The sequence below is a fragment of the Psittacula echo genome (assembly GCF_963264785.1).
Source record: "Psittacula echo genome assembly, chromosome: 5".
NCBI lineage: Eukaryota > Metazoa > Chordata > Aves > Psittaciformes > Psittacidae > Psittacula > Psittacula echo.
Window position 1 is genome coordinate 60,274 of NC_137739.1, and position 12,938 is coordinate 73,211.

General features: G+C 38.7%; 1 protein-coding gene across 3 annotated transcripts in view; it reads right to left on the bottom strand.

Annotated features, from left to right (window-relative positions):
* Positions 1-12,621, bottom strand: part of UNKL (unk like zinc finger) — a 55,083-nt gene extending 42,462 nt beyond the window's left edge. For all 3 annotated transcript variants that reach the window (XM_080617084.1, XM_080617083.1, XM_080617085.1), the window contains exons 1-6: positions 12,522-12,621; positions 10,634-10,843; positions 5,971-6,147; positions 2,940-3,073; positions 1,171-1,306; positions 309-426 (exon numbers count right to left, since the gene is read on the bottom strand). In XM_080617084.1, the coding sequence (XP_080473210.1) occupies positions 309-426; positions 1,171-1,306; positions 2,940-3,073; positions 5,971-6,147; positions 10,634-10,843; positions 12,522-12,592 (846 nt within the window). In that variant the 5' untranslated portion in view covers positions 12,593-12,621. The remainder of the gene's footprint in view (positions 1-308; positions 427-1,170; positions 1,307-2,939; positions 3,074-5,970; positions 6,148-10,633; positions 10,844-12,521) is intronic.
* Positions 12,622-12,938: the final 317 nt, after the last annotated feature.

Sequence of the window (12,938 nt, forward strand, 5' to 3'; positions counted from 1 at the left end):
CAAGTTACTACTACTCTGACTTCCTTACCAGTCCAAGAGGTTAGGTAAAAAAGCGAACATATATAAACCCAAATCCAGAGAATAATTACTTTTTCGTAAGCAATACAATAAAAATGCCTATCATCAGTGAAAACCACAGCAGTACAAATAATTATTGCTTAGAAAATTTTGGTTTTCTTAAGCAAATACCTCAACAACTTAAGTCTTGAATGTATGTCACATGTTTTTTCATAAATAATATCTTAATTGATAATCTAATCCATAATGAATTTGAAATCACTAAAAATAAGCAGAGATGTAGTTCTTACCTCAGGATGAAACTGCTGCTCTGTACGAGAATGACAATATTGACAGCTATCCCCACTTTCACACCTTGAAGGCTGACCCCATTCATCTGCATGTTTTACATTGGGGCAAGGAGTAGACCTAGAAAAAAGTGATGTTCAGAGCATGTCTGCATCTAATTCTTAGCAGAAGTCTCAAAGAATTTCCCACTAAAATCTCAGAACCTTAGATTCTGGGACCTACAAAGTTACAAATTCCGAGACATTCTGACTTTCTGTAAATTCTTTGATAGAAAGTTGAACTACTAGGATTCTATCTTCCGTCTAACGACATTTATTCACAGTCCTGAGACTGTCAAGCAAAGCCCATCAGTTCTAAACCTTGCATTGCTCCACAAAAAAACCCCAACAAAACCAATGAAGAAACCAGAGTGTAAGAAAATAATGAAAAATGATATAATGATGAGTGATGTCATGATAAAAAGAGAGAATGCATTAAATTTTGCTCTTAAAAATATTGCTCAGAAATAGAAATTTATAGAACGAAATCAGAAAACAAGACAGAAATTTTAATTGATCTTTTTGTTACACAGGTTTGCGTTAGTGATTCCAAGTTTTTACAGAAATTGCCTTCATTCTTCACAAGTAAGAAGGATATTTCCATTACAGATTCATAGTTCTTGTCTTTAGAACTGCCTGATCATTCTCAACAGACACTTTTTTTCCCCCAAAAAAATTTTAACATAGCTATTGGGAAAGACATGGTTGTATTCCATTAGGAATATCCAATTGCATTATAGAAGAACTCAACAGATCAGTCCATTAAAGAAAAGCTGTATGACTGACCAGAAAAAAAAAAGTCTATTGTTAATAACTATTTATGTACCTGTATTTGAATTTTCTGGGATTTCGTCTTCTATCTCGACTACTGTGATAGTGTGGACATGCATATCCCTGGCGGCAGAGTCTGGGTGGCTTGGTACACTGTTCTGTCTTGTAGCCAGCTAATACAAAATTTGTGTCTGTAAACAGGTCAACAATTAAAAGAAATAAACAACTAAATTCTGCATTCAGAGTGTCTTCAGTGAACGCGGGTATCACGCTGCTTTTGGTAAAAAGATTATGATTTTTTGGTGTAAAATTATAGACCACTCCATTCGTATAAACTCAGACTGACTTCTGCAGTTTTTAATAAAAGTCTAACACATTTACATGCAAAGCAATCATCATTGCTTTTATATTCAATACCAATATTACAATAAAGTACACAAATAAAGCACTGCAATCTACTGGTAGAGAAACTACCCAGGAATTCTAAGTACATACATTAAACATTTGGAAAACAAACATTTGAAAATAAATTATTCATTTTAATAAGACAAAGACTAAAAACTCATGCAATTTTATATCTAGGTTTCTCTTAAGTTTAGTGTTGACAGTCTGTATTTCACCAAAACTGCTTTCATGTTAAGGCATGTTAAGGCTGTCCAGTAAAATCTTCCTGGACAAATTTTAAGCCTCTTTGGAGAAGAGGCTTTGCCTCTGTCTCTACATCTTTGGTTCCAGGAAGGAGGAAGTAAGAAATGACAAACAAGGTTCTGGGTAGAGACAGAAAAATTCAGAGGAACAATGGAGCAAGTAAATAAATTAGAAGGTACAATTTAGCTAATGGCAAGCATGGGTAATCATGTCAATGATTGTGTAAATCATGTCAATCCAATCTAACTTCTTCCTAATATGAGAAAATGGATGTAGGTAAAACAGAAGCAGTCAATGTCATGTATCTTTAATTCAGTATTTTAGCCTGATGTTCTCAAAAAATGAACTGCACAATACTACAAGACTCCTGTAGGATTTGTGAAAAACTAGCTGAAGAAATATTCTCAAAATTTCATTAACGATACACATTCACATAGCAAAGATTACCGTGTGTGAGGGTGGTGAGGCACCGGCACAGGGTGCCCAGAGAAGCTGTAGCTGCCCCAATCCCTGGCAGTGTTCAAGGCCAGGTTGGACGGGGCTTGGAGTAATCTGCTCTAGGGAAAGGAGTCCCTGCCTGTGGCAGGGGTGCTGGACCTGGATGAGCTTTAAGGTCCCTTTCAGCCCAAACCAGTCTGGGATCTCTGGCTACAAAATAAGCAAGTCTAAACCATGAACATGAGAACCAACTTTGTTCTAATTTCATGTTTAATATTCTATTTTATTCCTGTTAGTCAAGTTCAGCAAAGAATATGGTCAATAAATTAGTATATTAATGACTCAAAAAACCAAGATTCCAATCATTAATACTACTTAGCACAAACCAGAACTCCTACTGATTTTAACACTTCAACGTTCTTAAACATTGTTCTTAAGAACAATACAATGACAAAGACTAGCAGCACTTGTACTGAATAAACTGACCTATTATATATTTTCAAAGACCATATTAGACCAAATATTTTAAACATTTTCAAAACAAAACATTTTCAAAATGCAATCTGAATATACATGTGATAGAGAGTACAACTTGTTCACAAATATCTGTATTACTTGTATAAACCGATTTTTACTCTGTTATAAAAGGCTTTTGAACTTCTCCCAGATAAACATCCAGGATGGACAAATTGGATCAAACACCAATGAAGAAACAGAGAAAGGAGACTGTAATGTTACCGTGCCATCTTGGATCTTCCCTAAGGATCTTCTCAATCATTGCCTGGCTTGTTAAAATTCCTGGCTGCAGATCTGGAATGCCTTCACCACATCCTAGCTGCCCATTCTGTAAGGTTTCCTGTGCCTGAAGTTCTCTGGAATGGGAAAAAGAAAATAACACTGCTGAACTGTACGTGTATAGCTAAAGTAACCCTATTTGCTGCAGGTATAATCCTGTCCAAATCTACCAGAATTCTAATACTTGATCCAGCTCTTAACAAGCCTAAGTTTAAAAAAATAAAAAAAATGACTGTATTTCATACCATGACTTGCACTGAAGCTGGTAAACAAGTGTAAGGAATTACTATGTCATACAAATACAAAACAAACACATGAAGGAATGGTGGCATTATATACACAGACAATGTTTGTACCAGCAATGCCCATCTGTACCTCTGTATGCTGGTGTGCTGACATTTCAAATATGCTATTATTTTTTGATATTTCACTGCCACAAAGGACATGGTAGAACTAAAAAAGATATAGAAAGGACAATAAAGGTGATGAGAAATACAGAAGAACTCTATGAGAAAGAATTAAATACCATAAGACTCTCTGCCTTAGAAAAGTTATGCCTTAAGACAATTCTATTACACCATTTCAGTAAAATTAAGCTGTACAGAGATTCAACAATAGCAAACCAGTATATAAGATTTAAAATATAAAAAAAATACTATAGCATAATTATATTTGGCAGACTTACAAGCAATGGAGGAACTAGATGAGAAATCAAATACCAGAGGTGGACCTATAATATGAGAATATATTCTCTACTCTATGAGAATCAAAGGCCTCTACTGTCAATTGGCACTTCGTTCTTGAGACACAAATAATCAAGCAGCTTGCCTCCTATACCAAAATACTCCTACTCAGGGTCTCTGAAGAGCAGTTTGAACGGTCGTGGTTTATAATGTAAATAGTTACAAAATAATTCATATACTATTTCAAGAACCCCACATATCTCAAAAACAAAAAATTCAAAGGGAAAGAAAACAAGACAGATCCAAAGCCAAGTCTAAAACCTCTAAAACAGTCAAAATATTCCTTTACAGATTCAGAAAAGGTGCAGGCAATGAGAAGGAAACCAGTTCTTAGAGAGTGCTTTTCTTTAAGGTGGATATATGGAAGAACAAGGTTATTAAGGAGAATAAACTTAATGTGTGCATCAGTGATTCTACTATTATTTCCCTGCTCTTTACTTAAAATGAAGAAACCCTAGTATCTGTGTCCACCACAGTGCAAAAAGACCACCAAAGAAAAAGACCTCTTTGGACATTCTTATGAATGCTGGATGCCTGACATCAGAAGCAACAGCATATGACTGTTTTTCACAAACATCAAAGAAGTTTGAGGCAGCCTACTTGCAGGTTCAAGCTGTTAAACGTAGACTCCTACCACAAGTGTCTTCTGCTCCTCCTGATGCTTTATACATAGCCAATCACCAATAAACAATCGTGTAATACATTAAAAGATATTTAGAGAACAGAGCTTGGTTTCATTCTTGCCATACACTGGCTCCTTATTCTAACTCAATGCAAAAGATTACAGAGATGTTCAGAATCAGAATCAGAATTACCAGGTTGGAAGGGACCTTCAAGATCATCGAGTCCAACCCATGCCTTACACCTCGACTAAACCATATCACCAAGTACCACATCCAATCTCTTTTCAAACACATCCAGGGATGGAGACTCCACCACCACCCTGGGCAGACCGTTCCAATATTTTATTATTCTTTCTGTGAAAAATTTCTTCCTAATATCCAACCTGTACCTTCCTTGGCGCAGTTTGAGACTGTGTCCTCTCGTTCTATCAGTTGTTGCCTGATAAAAGAGACCAACCCCCACCTGTCTACAACCTCCTTTCAGGAGGTTGTAGAGAGTGATAAGGTCACCTCTAAGTCTGTTAAGCATTCCTTATTCAGACGGTTGTGGCCTCATGCTGCATATGCTAAATGAGGGAAGCTAAAAAGAAGAAAATACACAGACATCTTGCAGAAGAAGCATCAGCTAGCTAACTGAAGAAAATCTTCTGGAAAGAAAAGCTATATATAACTAAACAGTATGTGACCAGGCAATGCAGCAGTGAATTCTGTGGCAAAATATGACTTTATAATTATGAAAAAGCACTAATATTACTAAAATTATTGTGAAGGGAGAGTTATCTCCCAACAGAACGTTGAGAATAAGGGATAACAAAGTTAAGAATGTAAGACAGCAGCCATACCAGCTCAGATCAAAGGTTCATCTAGCCTGGAATCCTGTCTCCAACAGTGGCCAATAGCAGATTCCTAGGGAAGAGTATAAGAATACGGCAAGCGTATAGTGATGCTTCCCCAGAATGTTCTTCCAGTGCCCGATAAGAGACACTTGTGACCTCCAAGGCTTCAAAGCTCTCTAGGAATTGGAATCCTTTCTTAGTGAGTATATACAGACCAATTTTCGTAGCAAGAGCTCTGCCTCCACCCATTTATAATACCTCCCAACAGCATGCTTATCTCCCACCTTTGGCCAGAGCTAAAACTCATATTTACTTGATTACAAATTAGAGAGGTTGAAAATAATACTGATATCTTCTACATGAAAAAATACAACATAACTAAACAAAAAAAACCCAACAGAACATCAGTAGGGAAAATGACAAACAAGCTGAGAACCTGAAAGATGGCTTAACAAAATCATAAATTTGTGAATGTAAAAACCACATGCATATTTACAAGGCATAAATGACGAAAGGCAGAGTATCTGGTCTTTTATCAGTCAAAAGATTACCATATATGGTTCTTGAAACTGAAAGTTACAAAAATTCAGTACTTGTATTTCTCAGCGTGCTTCGATCTGCTATCATGATTCAGTGAATTGTATCTTTATGTTTACAGTTACAGAAGCAAGTATATTTTTCATGCAAAGCATACTGCATTTTCTGGTATGCGGTGATATAACAGACGTGCTATTTCCTGCTAATTAGGCTGAATAATTTGAAATAAGACTACCTTATATCATATACTGGTGGTCTAAGGTCATGTGCCCCATGAGCAAAGGCACAGTGAATTCCATTCTTCGCACAGTGACCCCGGGCATCTGTTTCATGAATGCATGTTCCAGTCTTGTAATATCGGAGATGATACTTCCTTTCTGTATCGCCTGTTGTCCGATGAAGGTAAAGGCAACTACATAATAGAAACAGGAAAGTTAGAGCATTGATTTTGAGTTTTATTATTTAATTCTGAATTATGCTGTATCTCTTATTAACTTATAACAAGTAACTTTGCAGTATTCTTCAAACAAAAATTGCCCCAAACATAGCACTATCACAGATCAGCTTCAAAATTAAAAACATTAATATTTATTTCTTAGTCTCTGCTCATGTTATAAGAATTTAAAGAAGGACAGCTCACAAAGATGCTAGTCTATGTATACTATGCCTAGTAAACACCCCTATAAGTAACATCATCTGAGCTAACGAATTACATTTTCCATACTGATACAAGCTCAAATAATTTCTGCAGTAGGAGGTAGAAAATGGTTTTAGTTTTTTAATGTTATCATCATCTAAAATCAAAGAGTATTTGAAGCATGGTGGGTTTTTTTTCCCTGCCTGCTTTTTACAGACATGAGACTTATTGAACAATTTCACGGGAAATCTACAATGACTCATCTATTATTACATCAGCAATACATCTTTGTGCATATACTAACCATTTTTCAGACACAGCTATGTGAGTTAGAGTCTATACTTTAAAATGGCTAGCATCATATATGGATTATAACTGCAACTACCAACAGTAAACAAATGTTAAAAAAACCCACAAAAATATATGCAAAGTGATGTCTGTTCCCTCCAAGTTTATTTCAATGTAATTAATTCGGGTATCTGCTGGTTTTGAAAAATCACTAATTTCCAAAAACTTTCCCCCATCCCAAAGTAAAAAGAAACTGCACCAAAAAAAATAGAGTGATACAGAACAATAAATGAAAAGTCTCACAGAAATATTTTACTTTGGAGGGAGAATAGTGAAGAACTAAGTAGGCTTAAACACTCACAAGAATTTATGCTGGATTAAGCTTTATTTACTGTATTCTAAAAAACATTACTTGGAAACTAAGCAAGTGCAATCATCTGCAAATATTTACAAGTCTGGTATTTGTATAGTTACATCAAAATCATACATTTTTCCTGCTGTGCTAAACATCTGCAGCTTCTGCTGACTTCCAGGAATTTATACTGTTTATGATTTCTGAGAGTCAAGATGCTTCCTTGTAGAAATTTAAGACCAGCATTCCATTAAACAAGATAAATGGGCTTCAGCGAGTGATTTGTACCTATCTCTTTAAATCCCAACAGAATAAATTAGTGGGAAGATTACGCATACCAAATTCAGTGCTACATCTCATTTTGTCAGTGTAAGATGAAGCATAGTCTACACTCAGGATTTGAAAGTAGTTCTTTCACACTTGGCTCCACATGAAAAGACAGTCAGGATGCAATCTTTGCTGCATCCATTATACTGTCTCAGCTGAACTTTGTGAGAAATTGTGATGTGTGAATAGCACTGATGCAGCCCTCCTGTTCTGCTAGAACTGCTACTGATATGGAAAAATGAGAAAACCCACAAGAGTCAATCAGATATTTCTGCCAGTGCCAGTCCTGTACAGAGCTCTAAACAAAAGGAAATGCAATCTGAGACTATATTTTTGTTATTGCTAACTGTCCAGAATCTTTGCAGGGGCCAAATGTTTCCATTTTCCCCTCAGACACTTCATTACAAACTCTGGTGTTCCACTCACATCTGCACACCTCACAAAGGTACTCTGTCATATTCTCATGCATAATGTTCATGCCTTCATTTTTGTCTACTTAAGTATGCTCGTTCCTATTGGAAACAAGAATTAAATGTCTTAACTTCCATGCAAGAAGCGTAAAGGTGTTTACACCTCACTGCTTGTCTCTAAGTCCGTGATTCCTTATGAGACAGCAAACATTTCTGCTTAAATATCTGCAGATTTTCCCTACTGAAGTTGACTTATCAGGGAAGGACTCCACTAAAAAAATAATAATAAAAAGAGAAAGCCTTCTATTATTTTTAAATGAGAGAGACAGAGAGTGGAGACCTCAGAGCAGCCTTCCTACAAGGACGCTGGAGAGGTACTCTTCATCAGGGACTGCAGTGAAAGGCCATGAGGGAATGGGTTTAAACTTAAACAGGGAAAGTTCAGATATAAGGAAGAAGTTCTTTACTATGAGGGTGGTGAGGCACTGGCACAGGTTGCCCAAAGAAGTGGTAAATGCTCCATCCCTGGCAATATGCAAGGTCACATTGGACAGAGCCTTGGGCACCATGGTCTAGTGTGAGGCGTCCCTGCCCATGGCATCAGGGATGGAACTAGATGATCTGAAGGTCCGTTCCAACCCAAACCAGTCTGTGATTCTATGAATATAGGCACAGCTGTCAAACAAGATAGGCACAACTTGTATGCAATGTGAGAGAGGGAGAAATACTCAGGTCACAGTTTAAATGTTAAATCGAGAGGGACACTTGTCACTGCTAAAAATGCACACCTTTAACTCTGTGAGTATTCGAGCCTTTCTCACAAGCCTTTTCTCAGAACAGATTGTTTTAATCTGCTATCCTTAGAAAAGCCCTTTTCTAAACAGCTTTAAAATTTTGGGCTTCCTTTCAGTACAAATTGAACATTGGAAACAAGTACCTTAGTCAAGCCTGGGTAAACCAACAATTTCTACTTTAACTGTCCTGAAAGTGTGTTCCTGAGAACAATTATGGGTACCTTTCTTGCTGGTTTTCTATCAGCTCACAAACTGCATTAACCTAACCATGCATTCAGATGAGCAGGACAGACAAGCAGAGATGTAGATAAAAGGCAAAAAAGTACCAACATGTTGGTTGTCACAGATAGCTTAAAACAAAGTTGTCCTGGCATTACTGCTTATAACCTGTTTCTATAAGAATTTGAAGTTGCTCCAAGTAAAAGGCTAAATTTTAGGCAGACAACAAAACAGGGTCAAAATATACTCTTTTGCCAAGTTCTGAAACAGGAATACTACAACACTGTAAGCATGTCCTCAGAAATGTAGGTGCTTTCCTCCATTTTTCTCTCCTCCCACTTCAGATATGCTGTGGTATTGTCTATCTTTAAGCAAGTTACCCTCGATTTCCCTTGCCTTTCCCAACCATTTGCCATGTATGCCTTTCCTCTTCTGACTTAATTTCAGTTACCAACTTACAACAGTTGGCTGTGATTTCTAGCCAGCAGTTCTCAGGATCACATCTAAAATAAGACCTCCACAGTTCCAAAACTTCCCTCACTAATGTCTTCAATCATCTCACCTTAAAACTGAGCCAAAGAAAACATTTCATTTTTTCTACTCACATCTATCTTTGTTTTCTTAATTTACTGTCTGCTCTTACTCAATTTTTTCCCCTTGAAACATTATTCTCCTTCATTTATGGGAATTCAGTTATATTCACACTTTCCTCTCAATCCCCCCCTGCAGCATATCGCCCAACTTCAATATTGTCTTATGCCTAGGATCCCTAGGATCGGCAAGAATGCTATACAAACGCCTGAAAAGGTAATTAATTGTTCTCTTTTACATCATACTTCAGAGATATTTTTTGCTCTTTCTATTGCTTAGGCATGGTACCCAGTGTTTCCAAGCTGCCTAGGGCGTTTCTGTTGTTTACCTTCTCTTATCTCTGTTGTTTAGTTTGTAAAGACTCTGGGAAAAATCCACCTTTTCCTTCTGTGGCTACAGCATACAACACAAAAGATAGCTGATCTGTGATAAGTGCTACTATACACCACAGTAACCAAAATAATTAATCTTACATTTTTTTTAAACAGCTGCTCAGCAAAACTATGTATTTTCCAGTTGCTTTCCTGCCTTTCCTTTTTTTTTCTTTTTGTCAGAAGTCCTTCATTGCTTCCACCACTGCAGAGGAAGGTAGCTCTTCTGACTTATAATCACAATATATCCCAGCTCCTCTATGTATGCCTGCCTGCCATATTGTACTATTTACTCATTCTTATCTCCACAAAGCTTCTATCCCTCCCCAAGTTCACTGCAGGCCCCCGTAGCCTTTATCTAGAAGAGATGTATGTCCATGGAAATGCAAACACTAATGGCCTAGCCAGACAGCTAACAGTAAATTCCTTCCTTTGCCTTTTCTCACTGGAAGCATCATGGAACAGTCATTCTCCCTTACTACGCATCAATCTTCATAAAACTGAGGCAGGTTTAAAATCTTGGAGCTAGCCCTACACAGTATGACTGGCACCAAGGCGTCAATTTTAAAGCTGCCAGGAGAATAAGAAATCACAACTGGAAAAGTAAAAAAGGATCAGCAACAATACTGGGACAAATGTACAGGACCAATACTAGCAGAAAACCAGTTTCTTGTGTTATGCTTTAAAGATCACAATGCAAAATCATAGTTCTAACTCTAAAATAGCCTCAAGAATACATGCTTACATAGAAATGCACATACCAAAAATTAACAAATCACTTATTGAAATCTGTTTCCAAATAAATTGAAGCAGGATTCTATCAATCACTTTCGCTAAGTAAAAACTATCATTTTTCCTTAATGTCATTGACAATACTATAAACACCTAGGACTGAAAGAAATCACTTACTCATCTCCATCTGGGCAGATTCCTGTAGTCTCATCATATTTTGTACAATAAACATCTGGACTGTAGTTAAAAGTCCCATCACGCCTTCGTATAGGTCTACGACGACGCTGATTTAGGAAATGCCAATGAAAACAGGTAAATGGTCTGTGCTGGGTACACTTGTGCTGCAAAAATAGGGGGCACTGCTCTGTCCTAAATTCCTTTAGATACCTAAAAAAATTAAACTGTGTTACAAGTTTATCTTGTTGGAGGCACATTTTTACAAGTTTATCTTGTTGGAGGCACATTTTTACAGTATTAACTTAATATTCACTTAACAATTCAGTGCACATAGCCCATGAAAAATTCTACAAATGTACCTGCATACAGTTTTAGTTCTATTCACAATGCACTGTTTAGCTGTTGCATACAAGTGACTTTCATTATTTTGATAAACGTATTACTAATAAAATACAGTGGAACACCTGGCAAATTATACTATATTGTAACTAAGCTAAAATCAAATAAATACATTCATTTAGAAAGAACAACATTTAGAATATTGTACAAAGTAACCACCAGAGATTAACAGATCAAACAAGTTACTAGAATAAGCATTCACATTGCTTGCTACCCTACAAGGTAGTCCCACAAAGGCTGTTTTACCTAAAAACCCCACATCTAATTTAAACTAGTCTTTAATCACAACATTCACAGAATATGGACACACTATATAAAAAGCTAAAAGGTTAAAAGAGCTTTATGAAAGTTATCAGGGGCTATGAGAGAGCTTCATCAGGCTTACTTTAGCAACTATTATGTTTCTGTTGAGACAGTCTGGGACCTTTGGAGGTTCCTCAGGTGTTAGTATGACAGTCCTTCTTTAGCATGCAGGGCACAAAAGCTAGTTAGAAAGTCCAATACTTCTTTCCACAGGATATCAAGATCATGCCAGACTGGGCACTACTGTGGCATTTGTCAAAGAATGTAAGACAGCCCTTCTTCCTGCCTCAGTTTATATGTCTATTAGCCAACTTAGCAAGTTCATTACTTTGCTAAAGTTACGCAGTATTTGCAGAGGAAAGGGTATATGGGGACTTCACAGAAGAACCTTAGAATTCCAAGGCGACTCTAAAAGAACTGAAGATATCACACAAAGAAAGGATCAGCGAGAGGAATTGGGCATCTTTTCTTTCCCAGGTGCTTAAATTGGCACATGGGGAATCCCACGACACAAAATGATTAAGCATGCCTTTAAGTTTAGACAAGAATCTTCAAACTACGATTGTGGGGAAGGGAAAAACCAAACAAAACCACCCCACACTAGAATGGCCTGCCAATAATGCCAGCGGGCTGCAGGGACTTTACAGACCATAGAAGAAAACAGGCTTGCAGAGAGGACGGCAAACACACGGGAACTGTCTTTCAGGATGGGAAGGTCTGCAAAAATTATAACGGAAACATCCAAGGACTCGCGCCGAGGCTGGCTGCGGAACGCTCAGAAGTGGGAAGACTACTGTTATAGCTTGGACAGAGCGGTTTCGGAGCGCGAAAGGGTGCTGCAGGGCTCGGGATACCGGAGCACACCGTGCAGTCCAGAGACGCACGACCGTGGGAGCAGATGCAAGGCGAGGAGAACCGCCGCAAGGACCCCTGCAGGCAGCCGTGCCCGGACCACCACTAACTGGCCGGCACAGAATACGGCTTCCTCCCCGAGGTGCCTGGAGCGGGAAAACGAGCACGGCGGCAGCCGGCCAAGGCCAGGTCTCCTCACAGATCTCCCGCCAGGGCAGCAGGCCGCGCGGAGCAGGCCTGGCAGGCGACCAGGCCCTCCGCCTCTGGTCCCAGGGCCCTTCCCAGGCGACGCTGGGGACCGGGGAGTGGGGCGCCTCCAGGGCGCAGTACCTACGTGTAGTGCGTTGGCTGCTCGGTCTGCGGAGATCCACAGCCCCGCGACACGACTTTCGCAACCGACGGCATCTTCCCCAGTTGGGCAGAGCGCAGGCGCAGCTCGGTCCTACCGGCCCCGCCCCCTACAACGCGGGCCCGTCCCATGCGCGCCGTGCGGAGCGCGCCTCCCGCGGGCTCCCGCCAGGACCCGCCTGCCGCAGCGCCAGAACAAAACGCTGCAGGCAGAGCTGGCAAGCGTTTCAACGCCTTTAACGCAAGAGACAATGAGAATAGTTTTATAGGTAATCATCTTTATTAAACACCTATCACTACCCAAAAATAAGGCAGCTCTTTTATTTCCTTAAATACAATTAGTACATTGCTGGGTGCACTGATTTAAAGAACGTGGAGAAAGCAATGTAGTCAGAGGAACAGG